Genomic DNA, 24,860 nt, shown 5'->3' on the forward strand with positions numbered 1-24,860 from the left:
GAATGGTCACCGCCGACGAGACGGTACTCGCCACAACGACCAACACCACTTCCATGTCTGTGGAACCAACGGATCCGAGAAGCGCTGGTGAATCGTCCTCAGATTCGGAGCCAGACACAATTGAGGTGAGGAAAAGTTTTGGGAATTTAAATCTGAATAAAACGTTTTCAGCAGCTGAAGGCAGAACAGCGCGAAGTGATGGCCGACGCGGCGAATGGTTCCGAAGTCAACGGAAATCAAGAGAACGGAAAAGAGGAAGCGGCATCTGCAGACGTGGAAGTGATCGAGATAGATGACACCGAAGAGTCTACGGATCCCTCACCTGATGGATCTGATGAAAACGGTGATGCTGCATCTACATCGGTTCCAATCGAAGAGGAAGCGCGTAAAAAGGATGAGGGGGCTTCCGAAGTGACTGTGGCATCATCTGAGATTGAACAAGACGATGATGGCGATGTTATGGAAATCACTGAGGAGCCGAACGGAAAGTCGGAGGATACTGCCAACGGAACAGGTGTGTTTTATAATTTTACCAAGTTTAATTTTAACTTTCTATTTTCAGTTACTGAGGAGGTGCTAGATGAAGAGGAGCCAGAACCTTCCGTAAACGGAACAACTGAGATCGCTACAGAGAAAGAGCCAGAAGATTCTTCAATGCCTGTCGAACAGAATGGGAAGGGTGTGAAGCGGCCTGTCGAATGCATCGAACTCGACGACGACGATGATGACGAGATTCAGGAAATTTCTACCCCTGCCCCAGCTAAAAAAGCTAAAATTGATGATGTCAAGGCGACAAGCGTTCCAGAAGAGGACAACAATGAGCAGGCGCAGAAGAGATTGCTCGACAAGCTGGAAGAGTATGTGAAGGAGCAGAAGGATCAACCATCCAGCAAAAGCCGAAAAGTTCTGGACACTCTTCTCGGAGCAATCAATGCGCAAGTTCAAAAGGAGCCTCTGTCGGTTCGGAAGCTGATCCTGGACAAAGTTCTCGTTCTCCCAAACACAATATCATTCCCACCAAGTCAAGTTTGCGACTTATTGATTGAGCACGATCCCGAAATGCCTTTGACGAAGGTTATCAACAGGATGTTTGGAGAAGAAAGACCAAAGTTGAGTGATTCCGAGAAACGAGAGAGAGCTCAGCTGAAACAACATAATCCTGTTCCAAATATGACAAAACTGCTCGTGGACATTGGACAGGATCTCGTTCAAGAAGCTACCTATTGTGATATAGTTCACGCGAAGAATCTTCCAGAGGTGCCAAAAAATCTTGAAACCTATAAGCAAGTCGCTGCGCAGTTGAAACCAGTTTGGGAGACATTGAAACGCAAAAATGAGCCGTACAAGTTGAAAATGCATCGATGCGACGTCTGTGGATTCCAGACGGAATCAAAGCTGGTTATGAGCACTCACAAGGAGAATTTGCACTTCACAGGATCCAAATTCCAGTGCACCATGTGTAAAGAGACGGACACGAGTGAGCAAAGAATGAAGGATCACTACTTGTAAGTTTTTTTTTTTTCATCTTTCAATATTCATTTAATTACAGCGAAACTCATCTTGTTATTGCAAAATCGGAAGAGAAGGAGTCCAAGTATCCATGTGCAATCTGCGAAGAAGACTTCAATTTCAAAGGTGTCCGTGAGCAGCATTACAAGCAGTGCAAGAAGGACTACATTCGCATTCGAAACATCATGATGCCGAAGCAAGACGATCATCTCTATATCAACAGATGGCTCTGGGAGAGGCCCCAATTGGATCCCAGCATTCTTCAACAGCAGCAACAAGCTGCTCTTCAGCAAGCTCAACAAAAGAAGCAACAGCAACTTCTGCATCAACAGCAAGCAGCACAAGCTGCAGCCGCTGCGCAACTCTTACGGAAGCAACAATTACAACAGCAACAACAACAGCAACAGGCTCGTCTTCGTGAGCAACAGCAAGCGGCCCAATTCCGGCAAGTGGCTCAACTGCTGCAACAACAATCAGCGCAGGCTCAACGTGCACAGCAGAATCAAGGAAATGTGAATCATAACACTCTGATTGCAGGTAATAGCTAAACATATTTTAAATAAGTATTTTGTATAATTATTTATATTTCAGCAATGCAAGCGTCGTTGCGTAGAGGTGGTCAACAAGGAAATTCGCTGGCAGTTTCTCAACTTCTCCAAAAGCAAATGGCAGCTTTGAAGTCGCAACAAGGAGCTCAACAACTTCAGGCTGCGGTGAACTCCATGAGAAGCCAGAACAGTCAAAAGACGCCAACACACAGAAGTTCGAAACTTGTTACTACGCCGTCTCATGCTACTGTTGGCTCTTCTTCAGCTCCCACGTTTGTATGCGAAATTTGTGATGCGTCAGTGCAGGAAAAGGAGAAGTATCTACAGCATCTTCAGGTAATTTTAAGAAACGTTTCTATTTCAATTTCAAAACCGATTATTAAATATCTTAAACATCACATTTTCAGACTACTCATAAGCAGATGGTTGGAAAAGTGCTGCAGGACATGTCGCAAGGAGCTCCACTGGCATGTTCTCGATGCCGTGACAGATTCTGGACTTATGAAGGGTTGGAGCGGCACTTGGTGATGTCGCATGGTCTCGTCACTGCTGATCTGCTCCTCAAAGCGCAAAAGAAGGAAGACGGAGGTCGATGCAAGACATGCGGCAAGAACTATGCGTTCAACATGCTTCAACACTTGGTAGCTGATCATCAAGTGAAGTTGTGCTCGGCTGAAATCATGTACTCGTGCGATGTGTGCGCGTTCAAATGCTCGAGTTATCAGACTCTGGAAGCCCATCTCACTTCAAATCACCCAAAAGGAGATAAGAAGACATCAACACCAGCAAAAAAAGATGATTGTATTACTCTGGATGATTAATAGGAAAACGAATGGCTTATCCCGTTCTACGAATGAGTGCTGGAAACATTCTTCACAATGATCTCAATTATTTCTCTTATTCTTTACATTCAATCATTTTAAATCACCAGTTCTCCCACTTTCATTGATATACACATTCTATTGCGGGTTCCGGAACCGAAATCAATCAGTACTTTACTTTATTTCCCCAATTTTTCTCTTCATGATATCTGGTTTATTCTCGCATCTTCCCCTACCTTCAAAACTCCCTATTTTTTTTTCAAAACCTAACTACCCCACAATTATCATGTAAAATCAAATTGCAATTCCCCATAAGACAGATCAGTATACACTTTCACTTCATACGTCTGTTGTTCTCCCCCATCTCATACTTTTTTTACCATTTGTCCAGTTAAGATTTTTGGAAGATATCTATCATATAAATATTATCACCTTTACAAACCATTCTTTTTGAAACTATTTTCAGAAATAAGATTCAGATTTTCTCATAATATTTGGAGGAATCTATTTCAACAGATACGAAAGATATTCAGACAAATGACAGACTCCGTTGAAATCTGTGCTGCTGTCATCACCGGTTTTGAAAAAGTTGCAGCAAAAGAGGTAAATCCTGAAAACTAGATAAAATATCTTACTCGAGTTCCTTCAGATTTCAAAATTATTTTCGCCTAAAAAATGCCATCCAGGACGTGGAAATGTAAGATTTTCAATAGATCTGGAACGTGTAAACGAGACTCTGCAACTTCGATCAATCGATAATCTTTATATGGTTTTTTATGAAGAAACAATTGAAAAGCTGTCTGAAATGCAAAAAGAAGATGCATTGAAAACTATTCAATCGCAAATTTCATTTTGTAACTGGAAATTGGCAATTGAAGCTTATCAATTGGCACGTGGAAACGCGATTAACGGAGGAAGTGAAAAGATTTTGAAACAGATTCAACAATTTAAAAAAGATCGAATATATAGTGAAGTTACGGACGATTCACCCAAGTTTAGGTAATTTTTGAAATCAATATCAAAAATCCTTATTAAAATTTTCAAAAAAAATTAAAAATTCGAAATTTTATTGTGGTTTTAAACTGAAAAAATTTGGTACATCTCACAAAAATTACAATTCAAAATTTTAGTTTTGAAATAAAATTTCAATTATTTTTTTTCCTAATAATTTTTATTTTTCAAAAGTTATGATGACTTTTTTTTCAGAGTAACATGCAAACGATGTGGAGAGAAAGAGATTCACAAATTCAGTTCAATGGATGCTGCTTCGAAGTTTGGAGCTGAAATTAATAATGCTTTTGGTTGGAAATGTAGTGTCAAAGAGTTCGATATAGAAGTAGTATTAAGGATTGATCGGAATAATGTAAGATCGGTGTACCTGCAATTTTACAAAATGAGATAGTGTTCTCCCAATCAATGGTGGAATTTTTCGATTTTTTTCAGTGAAAATCGAAAAACGAAAATTTTTGATTTTTCGATTTTCAAAAACCAAAAAAAAAATTCAGAAAATCAACCATAAAATATGATTTTTTTTAAAATCTAATATATTGATATTTAGATAAGAAAAAACATAAAAATTTTCTAAAAAGAGGAATAATGACCAAAATATTAAGATAATTTTTGAAAATCGAAAAAACGATAAAATACATTTTTTAATTTTTCGATATTTGAAAAATCGAAAAATTTTCGCACCCTTGCTCCCAATATCTCTCATTAAAATTTAGGAATTTGCTTTATCTGAAAATAGCTAGCATTTTAGTTGGAAAAAATTTTCAGATAAATCAAATTTTTTAAATACAGTATTCTATCAAGAACTTTTAATGAAAAAAATTGGGAAAATATTCCACGCTGGCTCATTTTGTAGAATTTCTGGTCAGCTGTTTTCTTTGAATTTCTTCTAATTCATTCATATTTTCAGATGACAGTAATGATGGCTCTGAACGAAGAATCTCTATTCAAACGTAATATCTGTGCGTATGGACCAACTACAATGAGATCTACAATGTGTCATTGCATGCTTCAATTAGCTGATATAAAACCAGGAGATATTATTGTCGATGCAATGTGTGGAGGTGGCTCTATTCCGATTGAAGGGGCAATTTCATGGAAAAATTCATTATTTTTGGGTGGAGATAATCATGAGATGGCAATGAGCAGATGTCTACAGAATTGGGTAAGAAAAAACGAAAATTTGAATTACCGCGGGTTCGTCTCGAAACTCCGCCCATTTCCGTGTTTTTATCATTTTCGGCGTAAATTATTCGTTTCGTCTCGCATTTGGCGTTCGGCAATTTTTTGTCGACAAATTCAGCAAATTGCCGATTTGCCGTTTTCCGAACATCAATTTGCCGAAAGTCTTTAGAGGGATAAAACTGTGCCTTTTTAAAACATTTCCTGTTAAAATTGAAATTCCATAATTTCACAAAAAATGTGCAAAACCATAGTTTCCCAAAATTTTTCGGTAGATTGCCGGTTTGCCGATTTGCCGGAAAAATAGTTGTTTTTTTAAATTAGAAGCAAAACGAAGAATTTGTGTCGAAATTATTTCAAAAATGAGTAGATTAGCCACAATTGAAAATTTGCCATTTTTAAATAATAAATATTTTAAGTCGGCGAATTCATCGAGCTCCCGATCAAACTGCGACTTTCTCACTTGGGATGCTACAAATCTTCCACTACGCGATAATTCAATCGATGCACTTGTCACGGATCTACCGTAATCATTTCAACGATTTTTCCACTTAAAAACATTTATATTTCAGATTTGGCAAGAAGATAGGAAGTACCACAGATAACAGGTTACTGTACCCGAGGCTTCTCGCAGAATGGAAACGAGTTTTAAGGAAAGGTGGACGATTAGTCTTGATGACTCATGATAAACGGAGTTTAGGTATTGTGAAAAAACTTTAAAAACCAGAATAATTATTTAATATTTGTAGAAAACTCATTCCTAAAAGATCGGTCTTCATGGCAAACTGACGCGTCTCATGTTGTCAACGTTGGTGGATTATCATGTCTTTGTATCTGCATGATAAATAGAAAATCTGATTAGATTTCAAATTTTTAACATGCTTGTTTTGTTTATAAAATTCAATGAATAAATCAAAAATTCATTGGCTGGTTTCACATAAAAGGCACAAAATTTAAAAGTGAACATGATCAAATAGAAGACACCGGTTTGAAAAGAGAAATGGCGAAGATGGATGAGAGGAATCACGAAAATCTAAACTCGATGAATGAAGTGCAATGATTTTTTATTGTTATTATTATTGATTTTTTCGATTGTTGGTAGTTGAGCAAAATGAAATAATACCTATAAAAAATTGTTCAAATATATTTTTATTTGATTTAATACTTACTTCACTTGCATTCACTGCTTTCAGTACATCACTGTTACATCGAACTGATTTTGCTTTCGGTGGAATTGGTTGAAAGAATATTGAACTTTGAGTGGGAACGCAAACTGCACGAGTTATTCGATCACATTCGGATTTCTGAAAAAAAAAATGTTTTCATACAAATAATTTTTATCTGAAACTGAGGTAGCTACCTCATGTTGTCAACGTTGGTGGATTATCATCCACCGACTTCCTCTAGAGCCTGAAGCACTAATTTTGAATTCAATCCGTCACTTTCAAATTTATTTAAATTTTTAGGCATTTATTTAAATTTTTAGGCAATTTGGGTCAAACTGTCTAATCTTTCGTAAAAATCAAAAATGAGCGGTGCAAATCTCTTGTCAGTAAATCTACAAATCTGACTTTCAAACTACAGAATTAAGAGACATTTGAGACAAATTTTATTAGAAATTATGTGTCATTTCGTTAGAAAGCATTTAAAAGCCATGAAATACAATTTAAAACAAAATGTTTTTTTTTAAAATTTCTATTGTAGTTTTGCCAATTTCTGAAACGCAGTTTTAAAGGCGCATGGATTTATTCAGATGGGTCTCGCCGCGAGAACAAGTTTCTGATAGCGGGTTACGGTCTCTTTTTTACTTAGCTTTTATCTTCTGTAACATAGTGAACAAAATACTGGAGCGGGCACTAAAATTAACTAAAAAGTGCTACCATGTACTTTTTCTCACGGCGAGACCCACTCGAACAAAACTGTGGGCCTTTAAGAACGTGTTTCATAAAATTACAAATTCATGATATTGAGTTTTCATCTTAATAGTTGGAATATCTTATTGAAATTTGCAGTTTTGTAGCTTTTCTGAGAGAGCCTACCGCCCACCTCCTTAAAATACCAAAAAATCAATACCTCTACATCTTTGCAATGTTGTATTAGATAAGGTTTTCCAGAAGCTAAACATGGCGATGATTCTACAATTTCATAAAATGCATTTAATTCGGCTAGCTGAAAATTTGGAATATAAATACAAGATACAACTACAGTAATCCTTACTTGTTTTTTATTATGTTTCCACCTTCGAAATCTATAGACACAGAATATAGTTGTTATCAATAATCCAACTAATATGACAGGAAGCAATGCAATAAGGGAATAATCTGAAACTGAATTCAATTATATAAATTATAGTTTTAATTTAAAAAAAAGTGGTTTTCTTTGCGTCTCTGTATCTCTCTTACAGTACCTGAAACCACGTGAAGCCGACCATCGTTGACAACGAAATCGCGATGCGATGATTGAAATTTTCGAACGTCGAAAAAGTCCATCAGTGTAATTCGACGATTTGTAGAGTTTGAATGATGGGAAGTAGAATTGGAAGAGGACAGAAGAGATGATACTGTCGGCTCATCGCCCTCTTCCGGTTGACCGTTGACTTTCTACAGAAATTTCAGAATAAGAGGTCGGGAAGAGGATTTGTGGTAAGTTTTGAACAATTGATATAAGAGTTTTAGAAGTAATTAAAAGTGTCTAACTTCAGAACTATATCAGATTTTCAGTCAGAAGTTTTATGGCGAATATAAAAGTTTAAGTATTGTTGCATTCTTGAAACAAAAACTATATTTAAAAATGGAATATCACCAGTTTAATCCTAAAACGATTAACTTATCAAAAATGCTTAGAATTTCTTCATTTACAGCCAAAAAGTGAAAGTTATATTACTCCACCATTCAATAATTATAATCAAAATATAAAGATTTGGACAATTTACCAAACAATTTTGACTGAAAGTTTCAAAAATATCAAAACAATTCTAAAGTGTTTTGTTTTTGACATATTTCAAGTATGGTTTTGCAGACCTTTTTAAATTTACAACGGCTCTAAATTATCGTAATTTTGTGAAAACGAGAAACATCAGCTTAAAAGTACACAAGTATTTTCTAAGTGGGCTTCACCACCATCTTCGAAATTCAGATTACGTACATACATAGTCACATACTCAACTCCAAACTAAAAAAACTAAATTACCTCACTACGTTTCCTCGGAATATTCCGATTCATTTTAGTTGAAGCAGGTGAGAAATCAAAAGAAATAATAATTATTTTTTCAGAATGTGTCCATTTTGGTTTCAGTCTCTTTATGTTTGAAAAAGAAGAGAAAATGCACCTAGGGACACGGAAAGATATCATATTTCTAACCAAATAGGACCACAGAAAACCAAAAGAAGGAGGTCGCTTTGTATGAAATTGGAGTGAAAAAATGCTCTATGGAATATAAGTTTTTAAAACAGGTGTTGTCAATTTTGATTTGTTTGGAAGAAAAAAACCATTAAATAATATCGAATAAAAATTTTGGATTTTACGAATTGGTAAAACTGCAACCCGCAAATACTCAAAGCTGCTCAGTACCAAACGTAGGAGAACTAATCAGCTTAAAATGAAATGTCATAAGCAAATGGCATAAGTCGTGTAAATTAACTTTCTATCCATGTAAAACCAATACAATAAAATTGGAAATATAATTTTAAAATTTTAAGATCACTTGTTTATTTAGTTAAAAATTTCAACAATTAGATGAACCAAAGATGCGAAAAAGCATTAAAACCATTATATGGGCGGAGTCTGTTGAATTTATGTAGAAATAGAAATGTCTTTTTTTTCAATGGCAAGCTATTAAAAAGTATTGGAAAAAATTGAAAAATACTCCTGTTATGTTGAAAGTTGAAAAAAATTAAAGCAGGCACGACAACTTGGATTTTTTAAAACGTGGTGAGCATGTTCATGAGTCAACGGAAATTGATTTCACTTCCAGAAAGAAACATTGGGCTTGATACATTTTCAAAAAAACCCAGAAATTTAAAGTTTTTAAAAGTTTCTCTGGATTTCGTTAAGCGACATTTTGACTTTTTAAAATTTAAATTATAACACTCACTTCATCGATAAAGTTTTCAATAGAATATGGTTGATAAATCATAAAGGAATTGGGAAAAGTGTTCATTATTGAAATAACTATTTTTCCATTTTGTTTTGCCCATCGGCAATAACTTATTATTTAGAGATGAAAAGTTCGTAGAGAGACGCAGAAGAAAAAATGAAATTCAAAGTCCCTATGGGTAATTATTCTTGGGAAAAGCGAAGCTAAAAAGAAGGAAAACGATGATAATGAAGTCTGTGTAGAGACCGGGGGGCACCGCCACCAACCACCCGAACACCAAAAATTGTATAGGAAAACGGAGGAGTTTGACGTCAGATTTGTGTTGTGTCTCCCGTGTGTACAAGGTGGGAATGAGGATATAAGAATAGAATAGAGTGGGATGGAAAAAAAGGAAAGGAGAATTTTGATATCAAAAATAGAAGTAGTTGGCGAATGCGTTTTTACAAAGAAAAATAGCCATCTTTCGGCTCCTTTGGTTCCGGAAAAATGTGGTGGAAAACGGACGATTTATGGGTTCTTTTGAATGGCATTCAAGAAAAGGAAAAAAGGGTGAATAAGAGAATAAGAGAAGGAAATGAAACGATGCAATGAGAAGTCAACTAGAAATTTATGGATCAGGACTTGAAATCTAATTATCTAGTTTGATCAACAGTTGACAAGAATTGGAGACTCTTTTTTTGAGCTTTTCAGAATTAAATACAGAAAGTATAGCACAGTTTTTTGATAGTTTGGGATAAAAAACAAAAATCGTCTTCGATTTTTGACCTAAAAACAGCAGTTGAAATTGGTGAAAAAAACTTTGGATTTATTTTGAATTGAGCTGAGCTAAAAACGATAGTACTGTAGAAACCAAAAATTAAAAAATATTTCAAAATAGATATTTTTTATAAACTCGAAAAGTGTTCAAAGTACAGAAATTGTGTTTTTTGGATGTTTTAATATCGAAGAGCCGTAGAAAAAGTATTAGTTTTAATCAAGACACCAAAAAATGCCCTGCTCTGTTTGGCATCACCACAGTTTTTTCTATTGAAAATGCTTTTAAACGTTCAAGTGAAACGATTAACAGCTTCCAAGCTTGAAACGAAATAATGACCACAATGACCGCTTTTGCACACACTAGAGTATGGGGTATCATTAGGAAAAGAAGAGCATTCTATTGAAAGTTCCGTTAGCAGGCATACCTATTTATAAATAGACAGCACGTTTTTCTCGCTCATTTGTTTGCAACTTTCCCTTTAATTTTGATATGCTAATTTCTTATTCGGTTAATACGGAAAAAAGGCCATCGGAGCCATATATACATTTAAAAAAATATTGCAAAGCTCTCGGACCAATCGGAATTTTTATGCAATACTGATTTTCCAGCTGCAAACATTACCAGTGAAATTTTTGATTCACTTTTTTTTGAAATAAACAAGTGGAAATATCACGTCTACCAAAACGTCTACCAAAACACAAAAAATATTTAAAAAATCTTACCATAAAACATTTCCAGCAAGTTTCGAATATAGCGCCACCCAGGACCATTTCTTTTTGTTCAAAATGTCATATGTTATTCTGTTTTCTATAGGCTTAAAGAAGTTATTGGACGCGGGAAAATAGAGAGTATATGGGGGAAGTAAGACTCTGAATGTGTCGTCGAAACAAAAGCCCTAACGAATGTCTTGGCACTATCGAAAGCTGTCTCGCGTTCTTTTTTGACTTGGTCCGTCCCCTTCCCTACCCAAAAAAAGAGAATGCAATTTAGCAATTAATCTTTTTCATTCTAGTTGATTGAAAGGGCTCTCAAAAAAGATTGAGTACTCTGTGGAAAATACGGAAATTTCAATTTATCGATGAAAGTTTAACTCATTTAAAAATGTTGAAATCTCATTTTTTAAATTTCCACAGTAATCTCTCTAATTAACTCTCAAAAAAGAACAAAAGATATGCGATATGTTGAAATTGAAATTTTTCACTTGCAGAATTGAGAAAAACTTGACTGACGTTGTGCAACAACATTTTTTTAAATGCCTACGTGCCTGCCTTTCGCTTGCTTTCTGTTGTTCAACTAACCTGGTTAAATTGATCGGTGTTGTCAAAAATCGTCTTTATTTAAAACTTTTATGGCAAAAATTAAAAGTTCGAAACAAGAAATTAGTTCAGTTTCTAGGAAGGAAAAATAATAAAATAAGAAAAAAGATCACTATCTCATATTTCATTCATCTATTCTTCAACTTTTTGTTGTTTCTCCGAAGAGTTCGATACGAGCACACATAAATAAAAAATAATGAAAAAAAAAAGAAGAAAGATGAATTAATTTTTTGCATTTGCGGGTGCCCGACCCCTTATTTGAGTTCAGTGAGAAATTTACAAATGGATAAAAAACGAGAGAAGTTTGATTGGGGGAAAACACCTCTCGGAGCAGGAAGCAGAACAAAATTGAGTTGGATGGAAGCAGAAGGGGAACGAACGGATACAAATTTAGACAAGGAACATAAATTTTCAGAAGAACAGAGAATAACATTCAGTGCTTTCAGTTTTCCTGTGCTATATTTTAACATCCGTTTTTTTCATAAAATTCGTAATTCAATGATGTCATAAACTTTGTTAAATTTTGGAACAGTTAAATTTTGAGATGCTATAATTGTGAGTGTACCCGGAAAGAATATTCCCACAATTGACAATTTCAACCTACAAAAGTCTGCTGGAGATTCAGTTTTTATTAGCATGAAATTTCACGAATTTTTAAATTTTTAAAAAGAAGCATCCGGCTCGTAAGTTTACTGTATCTTTTTGTAACGACTTTACTATTTCTTGAACAAAGGTGATATTGAATAATTTAGATTCAACTTGAAAAAAAACTTTAGGAAAAAAGTTTTAAATAAATTATCCTACAAATCCGCAAGGATTCAGGTCAAATGTTTTAAAAACCAATTTTTAATTGTCAGATTCATTTTTAGAATGTTTCTAAAAAATGATAAAACTTACAACAACTTTGCTGGTAACCATGATTTTAGTAGAGAATATGAAGAATTTTGTGTAAAATAAAACTGACGTATCCTTTTCGTCCACTCAAATAAAATAGCCAAGAGATTTCGAGTATTTTTGAAAATAGGTCCGAAAAAGAAGAAAGAGACGGAGAGCAACAACTTTAACAAGTGTTTTTTTCCTTTTCGGCTCTCGCTTCATTAGTTTAGGAGTGAGCTTGCCACCGAGCTTTTTCTGGGCCAAAAAACTCCAATTTCTCTTTTAAAGAGATTGTAGATTTCCTTATATATGTGAAAATGATATTTAAAGTCATAATAGGAAACAAATGAAAAACGGATAAAAATTCTCTTTTTTGAATTGAACACAAAAAGGAGTGGGTGGGGGAAAGAATTGTGAAATGAATTTTGAAAACAGATTCTCAGAATTGGGAGCGGGAAATAGGCAAAACTGACTGCCAGACAACTATAATTATTTTTACCTTTTTCCACTCAAAATTTGTTGTCTGTAATTTAAAACACAGATCAACGCATCCGTTATATTTTCAGGATTTTAGAATATTTCAGAAAGCCACAGGCTTCATAAATTTCGAACTATTTATATCACTTTTTCAAAAAAAAAAAGTGACACTCGAAAATGCAACGAGCGTACATGTATATTCAAAAAAAAAATTTCAAAAATAAATTGCAAACACAGTTAATGTAAGTTTACTTGCGAATCTAGCGAATTTTGTTTCATGTTTTAAAGACTTCCCGTAGCACCTTCCCTCGCCTTTCGCCTGGAAAACGCCTCGAGTGAAGAGGCGTGTGAGAGGCGCCCTTACAACGCCTCAGTCAGGTGGATTTTTCAGTTTTTTTTTTTGGGAAATTAAGTTGAACCATGTTAATAATCAAACTTTTTTTCTGAAAAATTCACACCTATTTTTTCGAGAAAATTGCCAAAATGAACAAACAAAAAACTCAATAATGAAGAAAGAAACAACTATTCTGAAAACCAAACATCATGTTGTTCACAAGCTTTTCAAAAAAGAACGAATGATCCATTCTCAATTGGATTGAAAAATTTAATAACACAGATCTTTTTAGAGATAAAACGAACAAAATTGTTTTCTCTATTGTTCCGGAAAGAGTAAAAACTTTGCTAAAAAGTGAGTAAGTGTTTAAAATGTCGTGTCCCGAATGACGACTAATTAGACATTTTTCCCTGTTTCTCCTGCTCAATTTTTTCTTTTTTTGAAAACTGGTGAAGCGAAGAACGGAATAACAAATCGACCTCGTCTTTTTCTTTTTTTCGTTATTTTATTTTATTGTTGTTCATTTGTTTTTCTGAGCAATCCTTATTTTCTTTTTTTCTTTCTGATGTTCTCGGAAAGAAAAATGGGAAATTGGATGATGTTCTCAATAATTTAATTCAGAAAACAAACAACGCATGGCCTTTTGTAATCAAATTGAATTTCAGTTGGAAAAAGGACAACTTGATCAACAAATATTCAAAGTTAAAAATAAGGTCGTATTATAAGTTCGTTTCCATTATAGACAGACATTTCTTAACGCCTGCCAATGTGCCTACCTACGAATTTTATTAGAACCTATAGTTTTCTTGCGGAGGAGAAGGTACAAAAGTTGCAAATTCATGTTTGAACGATTGCACAAAAGTCAATTAATGACGCTCTAGCGTTTTACGCAGGCCAAATAATTAAAACATCAGACACACAAATTCAGAAATTAGGCGATAGGCATAAGGTGTCCCTAACATGGGAATCACACTATAAAATTAAAAATATTAGGAAAATTGTCTGTGAAAAAGTTTGGAATTTCAAGGGAAATAATTATCTCAAAAAATTTCTTATGAAATTGAAAAATTGGAGATATGTAGAACAAATCGATTTTTGAAATTGAACAAAAACTCCTATGTTAGAATTTTTCCAGTCTGTGCAAAATGTAAGACGTCAGAGCCGTGCAGCAATTCATTTGTCACATACACACACCAATACGCTCTCATTCCTTCTCAACACACACACGAAAATAGTGCTTAAGGACATGATTAAAGAGTCATTGGAAGAAATAAGGTCCCATCTCTCCTCTAAAAGCAGAAAAAGCACTCGATTACCAATTCAGATGACGATAGGATATAAACAAACAAAACGAATTCTTGAATTCATTTTGTAGTAGAAACGAGGAACGTTTTTTTTTTTGGAAGTAAGGATTAGGAATTTAAAGTCGGAAACTGTTTTAGAAAATGTTCAATGAGAAGATACGATATTTCGGACAAGTTTGAAAATCCGGTGAACATAATCAACCGACGAGGGTACAAAAAATTCAATTCAAAATTAATTAGAACAATTAAGATTTAAAATATAAAATGCCATGAAACCCAGATCTCTCGTTAATCCTAATTTGAGCTAAGGAATTTGATATATTATTGTCGCTTTCAGTTTCAGATACATGTATTCTTTCTATTATTGGTGTGCTCATTTTGCTCTTCTTGTACAGCTTTTATTTTGGTTTTCTTTAATTAGAAAATAATTGTCACAATAAAAATACTTCGAATCCAGGTTTTTATAGTTTAACAGCTTTTAATACAGCCAAAGACAACCGTGCTGCAAACTGTTTAAATAGAGTAGTTTAGTTGCAAAACTATTGGAAACATAATAAGTGGTTAATAAATAAATAAAAAACCTTTTGAGATTGCAGACCTAGTATCTATTTAGACAGACTTGACGTCTTCATTGAAAGGCAACTATATAGTACCAGGAACTGCGATTCTTTTTTTGTAATTCTGCATCTAATATAAAATGTATGTAACAACGTTGAAGTCTACTACTCTTGAATATCCTATTCAACCCCACACATTCTCAATTATTTTGATCGTTCACCGGGCAGCCCCCGGAAGGGAGACTAGACGAGAAATCTTTAGGAAATTATAAAGTTTTTAAAAAGAAATACCCGCGCATTCTGAACTTTTTTGGCTTTGCTTCTATCTTGATTGAATGTGAAATACTTGATGAATAGTTGATGATGATGTAGTGAATGGTTAACACAAGAAATTGAATAAGTCTGCTGATATTCATTGTAATAAAGTAGGTTACACAGGAAATTATGCACATATACGAATGTTTTGGAGTTGCCTGCTATCTAGATATATACTAAATTTAGAATCTGAAGAACACTTCAGATATTTGATGAAAGTTAGACTATTTCAATAAATAACCTGATGTATAAGTATCCTAGATTTTATAAGAATTAGCCAATTAGAATGTACATTGTACAAAGTATGTTTGGAGATAGGATATGATAGCGAACAACTTTTACATTTTTTTTGACTATTTTTTAATAAAAAGTTTTTAAAAAGTGACACAATGTGATAAAATTTCAAATTTTATTTTCAGCGCCAGCGGGGAAAATGCAATGACAAAAAATCAAAGCACAAAATGTTATACATTTAAAAAAGGGAAAAACAAAAACAACCTCAAACAAACGACTTTTCTCTATAATTCTCAAGTTCCAAAATTTTTGCATAAATTTGGTATATCTCTCCCAAAACTTGTAATGAAAATGTGCCCAAAATAGTTGCTTTTTGCTTTTCTAAAATTCTGATTTTTTAAAATAAAAAAATGTAATTTAAATCGAAATTTCAAAATATAATAACTATTTTTTGATGCAAACTATTCAAATCTACTTTTAAATAAGTTTTTGAGAATCATAGAACATAAATGACTTATAAGACAAAAATGAATGAATGTCACGATGTATTGTTTTCTAGTCAAAACGTAAGAAACTAACGACCATAGACACTCTCATTAGACATCTAATTATTTTTATTACGCAAGATTTTCTTTTGTATTATTAGCCAAATTTTCGTGTTTACCTTTTCATGAAGAAATTTTCGATGAGCTGTCCAAATTTTGAGAATATCTAGCTCATACATCAGATGAAATGAGAAGAAAAGAAAATACTTGAGTTTTGAGTTCTCATTTCAAGATCGGCTCGAACATTTTTTCAGAATATTTAAAGACGTACACGCAACATAAAAGATTATGGATTCAGGCGGGAAAATAAATTTTTCAAAAAAAAGTAAATGATGATGATGATGCAGGAAAGGGGTCCCCCTTCTTTCAATGAATTGGGTCACCATTGGCTACCTTTAAAAGTTTGAGAGACGCAAAGAAAACTCTATAGAAACGGCCTGAAAGAACATTTCAAAAAAAAACTTGCCATAAATGTGCGTCGAAAATTGGTGGTCTGTATTGTAGGATGAAGGATCGCGAAAGGAATTTGGTGCTGGACGAATTGGTAATTGAGATATCAACGAATTTTGGTAAGTGAACGCCATCCATATCTGCAAAATATTAATTGTTGAAATAGAAAATGTTTTAAGAATTATGAAAATTGAGGATAGACTTTAAAAGTACATTTATAAATTTTTAAAAGTAGACCGCTTCAACTCTAAAAGAGGTATTGCCATTAACGAATTAAAATTTTCCAGTCAAAGTTTTGGTAAATTTCCGAATTTTCCAAATCTGAACGCCGTTTGAATGTTTTATTAGAAAATAGTTAGTAATTCAAACTAGGAGTGGTAAAACTGTGTAATTGTCATTTTTTACCTTAAATAAAAAATAAATAAAAATTTAACGTTTTACCACAATATTGGGGCATTTCAGCATTATAGGAGCGGTTTTAAACGTGATTTTCTCACTGACGGTTATCCATAATCAAAATTATTCCTATAGTTGCTAAAGTACCAAATAGCATGTGCAAGAAAACCGAAAATTTGTTGAAACGTTTTTAGCAGTCTAAAAGTAAACATTTCTCAAACATCTTTTTTCTACGACTTTTATGTTTAATAGTTATTTGTATTAAAATATTTCAAAACTTTGAATATGCAAAAGTTCTCAAAATGTTTCCAAAAACTGCAAAATTTTGAGAATTTGCCAAAACTCTGACTGAAAATTTCGGAAAATCAATCTTTAATTTTTTTTTTTTATTTTAGGTTTTTTTCTTTTGAAAATCAACTGCGTGATAGATTTTAGAATTTAAATATTACAACATAACATATTCACTTACGACAAGTTTTGCATTTGAGAGCATTTTTAGAATAAAAACGTTAAAATTGTAAATACTTTTGACATCAAACAGTGTGTTGATGCCTTTCATCATATGGGAGATTTAGGATAATTCGAGGATTTTGGCATATTATAAAATAGGAAAACATCTATGAAAGCAAAGAAAATCGAACTGAACTCATTAGTGAATTATCTCTGAAACTAATTTTAGGTTTCAGAAGAATAGTATTGTTTAAGTTTGATTAGGCCTTTACGGTAGGTAGACATGTCTTCCGATCTAATAAGTAGTAATGTGTGGTATAGCTATGGGTGCTACTTGGCTACAAAGCGTAGGCAGACCAGTAGGCATTTAAAAGCCTAAAACCCCAGAAATTTTTTCAGATTTTCTCGACTAAAAACATCCTCCTTATTCACGAAGATAAATATTTTCTTCTCATTTATTCGATTTCCTTTTTATTGGGTGTTTTCAAAAAAAAAACAAAAACAGCGGAACAGTTGAAAAATAATAATTGAGGAAAAGACATCTGGTTGAGTAAAGAATAAAAAAAGCATTATGGGAGAGATGGAGTTCTCTTTCTAAGAAGAAAGTGACAAGGGGAAGTATTTTATTATTTTTCTCTGAGAAATGGGGGAATTATGAGGCATTTTCAGATTTATCGAATGTCATTGGAAAAGGTTTTGACATGCAATGGCCATTAAACAAAATTATTGAAACATTTACTAAATTTGATTTAAACTTATATGAAGAAAAGATCGACACGAAAATATTAAGCATGGATATTTTTAGTAAAGATGAACGCTGTTAGAGTGATTTTTTCTTATAACTCGGACCGTCAGAAAAAGAAAAAAATATGGTTGAAACTAATTTTTTTTTCTTTTTCTGACGGTCCGAGTTATTTTTTTTTTTTTGATAAAAAAGTAATTTTCATTCTCAAAAGCCCTTTAAATCAGTTTTATTTGGAAATTTAACCCAAATTTCTATGTCTTGAAAAATATACTGTATAAATATAATCTTTTGGCGAATTTTTAAAAATGAAACATCGCAACAAAAACACTGGACACCGCCAGAATGTTTCCAAGAAATAATTGCAAAAAAGGTTTCTCAACTAAGCTAAACTTAAGTTATTAGTTCGAAACTCCTTTCGTCAAATCTAATTTTAAAAGAAATTAACTATTTTTCTGCAAGGCTGTCATACATTGTAGGTCCTTATCGCCTAGGTACTTAATTTGCCAGTAGGCACGCTTGTAGGCACAATGCAGGCAGGCACAAGTTTCCTTAAAATTTATTTTAACAAAAAGTAAAACTTATAAAATGCATATTAGTCAGCATATCGGTAAACGATACAAAATCGGATTAATACTACGAAAGATTTATTAAAACATAAATCTTTTTTCACAGCCCATGGGAACCAAAATGTGATTTATCAACTATAATGGCTCATAGATTATACGTTTAGTAAGTTTTTGAGAAATAGAGTATTTACATAGGTATTCAATCAAACACGAGTCAGCGTAAACTGAGAATGTTATCTGTGAACCTAAAAAAGAAGAAGAAGCTGAAGAAGAAGAAGAAGAAGAATGAATGGATTGGAATAGGACAACTGAAGAAAGAAAAAAAATATTCGAAAAAGGGGGAATAAGAATGACAAAAAATATAAAAAATATTCGGTTGAAAAAGAGGATGGAATGGACGAGTCAATTCTCTTGGGGGGACACCCTTCTTCACTCCGGAAAGCTTGCACACCGGTTGGCAAAAGAAAAAACGAAGAGGAAGACGATCGAATTAGGCAAAAAAACGTCTCGGTGTGCCACCGTCTTTTTCTTCGTTTCCGTCAGTTTGTTTTTCCTCATTCGTTCTTTTTATCTTCACATCATCATCATTATTGACGTCTTCATCATTACCCAAAAACTCTATTTTCAGCGTTTGTTTTGATACTTTTCGACAAAAAAAAGTCAAAACCAGGTTATGTATCGGAGAATCCAATTAGATATTCTTGGAAAGTCTGGAGATCTCACATGTGTTCAGAGGAAACCGCGTTTGAAAAAAAAACCTCATCGATCTAGGATGGATCAAAGAGAAAATAAAAGTGTGTGCTCCAATTGTTGGATAGTTTCTAAAAATTAAATTATGTCCTCTTGCTTCACTAGAGGGCATTTTAATTAAGGAATATTTTTTACAGACACGAAAAAGCCTGCCGTAACTATAGCTATAGCTCAGAAGGCAACCTACCCCTACTTTGAACCTCTGATTCGGTGCGATTGATAATTTCATCCTTCAAGTTATAGACACAAAAAATGATTTTTCTTTAAAAATTTGAAGATGCGCTCAAAATATGCCAAAATTAAATTTCTAGAATTGGACGAATTTTTTGGTAACTTTCAGGCAACTTTCAAGGCATCTCTCCGGACCTTCATACAAAGAAAAACATTTTCATATGGATTATTGGAAAAAATTGAAAAACATGTATCTCAAGAAAGGGCAAACAATTCGCTAAAGCCTTCAAGGCTAGATAAAAACAACTCTTGGCTTATATAATTTGCCTTGGTTTGAGAAAGCTGCGCTAAAGTTTTATTGTGAGTTCCAGGAATCTCAAAAACTGCCAAAAATGTATTCCCTAACTTCTCGGCGTATTTCATTCTTTCCAAGAACATGACACGAACACGAGATCCCAAACTGAGCAAAACAGAAAATGATCCGATAAAAAGGTTGCAAGAAATCTGTGAATGGCTTTGAAGAAAGAATCTATTAATTCAACAAATTGGAAGATGTCTTTTCTTTTTTTCTCTTTTCCTTCGTTTGTTGATTTGGAAGAATTGCATTGTGGATGTGAGGATGAGAAAAAAATGAGATTGAGAAAAAGAAATGAATGAAAATGGTTACAAGAAAAGGACAATCTGATTCTGACAGAAAAAAATTATTTCTGAAATAAAAACTATTCCGATAGCTTTAAAGTGATTTATTTCAACTTTTTCAATGACTTTAGGGATTACAAAGACACCAAATTTAGTCTTCGAGAACACGGAAAATGAGAAAATGTATTTTATAAACTATTGGACTACCAAAAAATAAAGCTGAATGATTTTAAGTTTATTTTAATTGAGAAAATATAATCACTCTCAGTGTCTTTTTGAAATTTCGAAATTAGGACTTCATGTTTTTGAAATTTCGGAATTTTATTTTATGTGAAGCTTCCAAAAATGTACAAAAATGCTCGCCTGCCTGCCTTCAAGGCGATGTATCAAAACTTCAAAAGTTCCTGCGTTGTTAATAGAAATTATTTTTTCCAAAAACACTTTGAAAACATCAAACAAAATGCCTTAAATTGAAGCAGGCAGCCAGGCAGGTACGTAAGAGCCTGCCTGCCAAAAAAAATGGTTTTAAAATCTCATGGCTTTTAACTATTCTCTATTGAATGGTTTTCAACAACTTAAGCTTTCTTAAGAGAGCTAATTTACATATAAACGAAAAAGGAATCATCAAAATATTTTTGATTTCAAAAATCATTTTGAAATTGAGCTTCTCCATTCTTGCGAAATAGGAACATCTTTTGAACTCTAAAAACAAACGGAAATTAGTTCCCAAAAAAGCTGTTCAAATGAAGTCTAAATTCGTAATGTTTCGTTTGGAAATAGTTTTGAAAGTAAAAATTTTCCGACATTTCTGCAAAAAAAAACTTTGATCAATTTTGATAATAAAATATACATTGCCTGAAATTTTTTTTTAAAGTTTAATTTTGAAAAACAGTGCAACACATCATTTGATAAAAGAACAAAAATAAATAGCAAATTTGGAAAAAATTAATTGAATAGAAGTTGATCTCCCCCGCATTCAAAATAATGGTGAATTCATTGAACACTTTTAAATTTGATTTTCAAAGAAAAGTTGGTTACACAGAAAATGCGATTAATGGGTTCATTGTCATAATTCGTATGTGGTTCTGGCTTTCATGGTGGATATGCACATGTTCAGGAGTCCATGCCTGCCTGCGGAGCTGGTAAATTAGCACAATGTAGGGTCACAAATTTCTAGTTTTTTTTGTAGCACGCAGTTCCTAAGAACGCTCACTGAACAAGTGTCCAAAACTTTAGAAATTGCAACTGATATTCAAATAAATATGCTCCTTACAGTCAATTCACATATTCATTTTCATCTCAAAAACCAAGTATGTCTACCAAAAAAAAAGTCCAATCAAAAATTCATGCGTCGCCACCGCCGCGGGCCCCAAATCTAATACGAGAAGGCGGAGGGAAACGAGCAAAACATGCTTTGTCTGATGAACTTTTGCCAGGAAAATAAAAGAAAAAACGCCCTATTTTTATATAATTCGCCGTTTCTTTTTGTTTTTCTTTACAAGACTGAAAGCACGGAAATATTTATCAAAAAAGCCATAATTGATTTTGAATGCTTAGAACACGGTTTAGTTTTAAATTTACTCGACTAAAAATAGAACAAGCTTGAAGGGAATTTGCAAACTTACTATAGTATATATGACTATTTTTTCGGGTACTTGTATATTAATAAGCAAACAATGCTTTGAAGCTCAAACTTAAACAATTTATTTAAAAAAAATACTATGTCAACATGTTAAATGTTAACTTTTTTCAGGCTGGAAATCTGGAATCTCTGTGCTTATTACTGTAGATCTGGCAAGCAAGTGAAATCTATCTCTAACGGCCTACAGCTTCAAAAACTAGAAACGTGCCAACCGAAAATTTGTGTTTTACAACGATTAACAGATCTATGGTAACTTCTATAAAGAAAGATAGTAAAGGATGCTTTAGGTCATCGCACGGAACACCCACCAGCAATTAAACTTCTACGAGGCGTGACTAGAATGACTTCTTAGTTTAATTAATGAACTTGAAAATAGCTACATTACCAATTAAGAACATTATATAAATTGTTTTAAACTTGTATACTTTGATCTTTGTTTAAACAAAACTGATATGCCTGTCTGGTTTTCCACATTACTAGATTTTCTATAAAACGATGTTAAAATTATCTGCGATATCTAAAAATTAGATTCATAAGAAAATATCAAAATAGAACCGGCATAAATTTTGGCTTTTTGCAATATCCCAAAGTGAAAAATATACTTTTGAATGTAACATAAAATAAGTTTTGCAAAAAAAAAAGTTTGACCCATTTTGTTGGGTCATCTTTAAGAGAGTGGAAATTTGCAAAAAAGGAAACAAATTTGGTCTTGCTTGTGACACTTTTTGAAATCCTTTTTTCACTGAATGGACGCAATTTGAACGGCCGTTTGATGGAATGGGTTTGAAAAAGAAGAAAACACGAAAATGGAATGTCAATGTGTCAATCGAAATGAGGAAGAGGATGAAAACACAGAAAATGGAGTTTTTCACGCATGTAGGTAACAAATTAACACGAATATGTCTGAAATTATTTTTAAATTCTTTTCGAATTGTATGTAGGTTGAAAATCATATACCGTGTCGGCTAAAAGTGCTTTGATTTTTCGTATTTTTTTTTAATTTTAAATAAATACAACTTTATAACTAGATATTTCTGTAGAAAAACGTAACTAACAAAGTGTTGCTGTTAATTTTAACTACACGATAAAATATTTTTATTGTTTCACAACAGTCATGTCAATAGATACATGGGCCGACATCTCGCAAGCCCATTTTTGACGGCTTTTCTTCAAACTGTTATAATTCAAAAATGAGACGTTTTCATTTAAAAATTGTAGTAACAAAATAAACTGTATTGAATAATATTTTGTTTGTACATAATCAGTTTTCTTGTCTTGGTTAGCGATTCAGAAATTAACGTTCAAAATAGCGTAGTCCTAGTCAAGATTGAACGTGTTTCATAAAAATTTTGGAAAAATTTTTCCCCATCTATGTTTTAATTTTTCATAAATAATTTACCCGTTTTATACAAAAAAAGTCTAAATTTAGACGCCAATCAGGCACATAGCTATTCCAAGTAGGAAATTGATTTCAGGAGACGTGCCATAAAACCAGGTGAAAATTCGGAAAAGTGACTAACAAGGAAAATAATTTCACGCTGTTGTAGACTGTTTACATTTATTAGCTTGTGCTATATTGGAAGTTAAAAAACGACTTCAAAGTTTGAATTTCTCACTATTATTTTTTAGTGATTATCTTTTCTTACTGACATTTTGCATTGACACTTTTGCACAAATAAATTATCAAAAAAGCTTCGGGGTTTTATTATAGTATCAGCAAAAACAACTTAATTTTAAAATTTATGTGTGCATCTAAAAAATCAAAAGTTATTTGGTGTCTAGACAAATTTAAAAAACGAATAATTTGAATATGAATATTATGCATAACTTACTGAACTACGAGAAGTTGCATGACAATACAAAAACTTCAAAATAAATTAATTTGTCGATTATCAAAAACTATGAAAAATTATAGGATTCCGACTTCTGAATTTTGGCTGGAAGTTTCCCCCAACTGCAGAAACTAAAACATCAAGATCATGATGAAAACATAACTTTCGAGGAGAAATATCTCACGGTAAACTTACGTAAAGGTATATTTATAGATCGTGGCTGAGTTAATCAATTTTAACCAGGTACGGTTTGATACTTCAGTTCAGCTAGTTCAGAGTCCACTAGAAATTGAAAAAGCAACTCACAGTCTCGTCGAATTCCTTCCGCATCAAGTGATGAACGTTAACATTCGGGAAAAATACCATGTTGACAGGTTTTGATGCCATAATCAGATACTTCGGTGAGACCAACGCACCTGCCAACATTTGTGCATTTAGCAATATGATCTCGCCTTTTCTCTCACTCAGGAGCCAGAAAAGAAACTGGAGACCTGCCTCCTGAAACTGATTTATTGACAATTTCTTCTTCTTCTTGTTCAATTCCTTTATTCATTCTCACGGCCTGTTTGTCGTTGGTTTTGACAATTATGCATTACTTCTATTTTGGTATCTTTAAGTATAAATGTTTTTGGGGTGATGATGCTAAATAGTTGAAGAAAAGGAAAAACGCTTGAAGGGACGAATAAATGGAGAAAAAGGGGAAGACGTATCATGTAGAAATGAATGAGTGAGAAGAAAGACGAAGAATGAGTGGACAAACATGTATGATGAAGATGACGGGGAAAAAGAGAGGGCACCCCTTAATAGGCCTATCACGTATTGGCAGAGCAACATAGAGAGCAAAGTTATTTATGGAGCACGCGAATTTCAAAAAGTACAAGAATATCGGTTTTCCATTACAAAAGAACTTACACACTTGTCGGTGCCAATCTTATGATGTCGAATTGGTCCTTCCAGTGGACGGAGAGGTGTCGAAACTAAGAAAATCTGAATTAATTTAGTTGAGAAATATTTTAGACCAAATAGTGGAAGGTTTCGGTTTGCCAACTTAAAACGTTTGTAAGGTTAGCTTATAGTTCTTGTCTTGTGTATTAGGCTTGCACCCACAGTGATCTACTTTGACAGCTCATATATTAAGTGTGAATTGCTCAACTCTGAAAGTATACCAATATATTGTACACAAATTTTCACAATTTAAAAAGTTTTGATAAAATAACAGATAACCGATATAAACGGTGTTAAAGTGAAGCAACAAGGGCCTGTTTAAGAACTACCTAAAACTGACTACTTATTTTCCAAACATTTGAAGTGAAAATCATTGTTAAACATGGAAGGGTCCG

The 24,860-nt window shown here is 33.3% G+C and overlaps 3 protein-coding genes across 13 annotated transcripts; 2 read left to right on the forward strand and 1 right to left on the reverse strand.

Annotated features, from left to right (window-relative positions):
* The first annotated feature begins 1 nt into the window (after window position 1).
* Window positions 2-3,314, forward strand: mep-1 (MOG interacting and ectopic P-granules protein 1). The gene is made up of 6 exons (NM_069772.9): window positions 2-125; window positions 172-514; window positions 563-1,505; window positions 1,550-2,046; window positions 2,101-2,393; window positions 2,465-3,314. The coding sequence occupies exons 1-6, from the start codon at window positions 3-5 to the stop codon at window positions 2,876-2,878; spliced, it is 2,613 nt and encodes an 870-aa protein (NP_502173.2). The 5' UTR covers window position 2; the 3' UTR covers window positions 2,879-3,314.
* Window positions 3,315-3,411: 97 nt separating this feature from the next.
* Window positions 3,412-5,989, forward strand: thum-3 (THUMP domain-containing protein). The gene is made up of 7 exons (NM_069773.5): window positions 3,412-3,481; window positions 3,528-3,877; window positions 4,085-4,241; window positions 4,797-5,051; window positions 5,488-5,594; window positions 5,641-5,768; window positions 5,818-5,989. The coding sequence occupies exons 1-7, from the start codon at window positions 3,416-3,418 to the stop codon at window positions 5,928-5,930; spliced, it is 1,176 nt and encodes a 391-aa protein (NP_502174.2). The 5' UTR covers window positions 3,412-3,415; the 3' UTR covers window positions 5,931-5,989.
* On the reverse strand, window positions 5,973-24,131 carry M04B2.7 (uncharacterized protein; the record flags this gene model as incomplete). Of its 11 annotated transcripts, none has more annotated exons than NM_001307036.2 (6): window positions 5,973-6,191; window positions 6,238-6,372; window positions 7,142-7,237; window positions 7,286-7,395; window positions 7,476-7,668; window positions 12,135-12,155. In NM_001307036.2, the coding sequence occupies 6 exons, from the start codon at window positions 12,153-12,155 to the stop codon at window positions 6,102-6,104; spliced, it is 645 nt and encodes a 214-aa protein (NP_001293965.1). The 11 variants fall into 11 exon arrangements, 10 of the variants coding, with proteins under 10 accessions (NP_001293965.1, NP_001255564.1, NP_001367235.1 ...); NM_001268635.3 differs by lacking the exon at window positions 12,135-12,155 and adding an exon at window positions 8,258-8,290 and having other exon boundaries at window positions 7,286-7,389; NM_001380465.1 differs by lacking the exons at window positions 7,476-7,668; window positions 12,135-12,155 and adding exons at window positions 16,346-16,469; window positions 23,827-24,131 and having other exon boundaries at window positions 5,977-6,191; window positions 7,286-7,389.
* Between the last annotated feature and the right edge of the window lie 729 nt (window positions 24,132-24,860).

This window comes from Caenorhabditis elegans, chromosome IV, assembly GCF_000002985.6.
Source record: "Caenorhabditis elegans chromosome IV".
NCBI classification, from domain to species: Eukaryota; Metazoa; Nematoda; class Chromadorea; order Rhabditida; family Rhabditidae; genus Caenorhabditis; species Caenorhabditis elegans.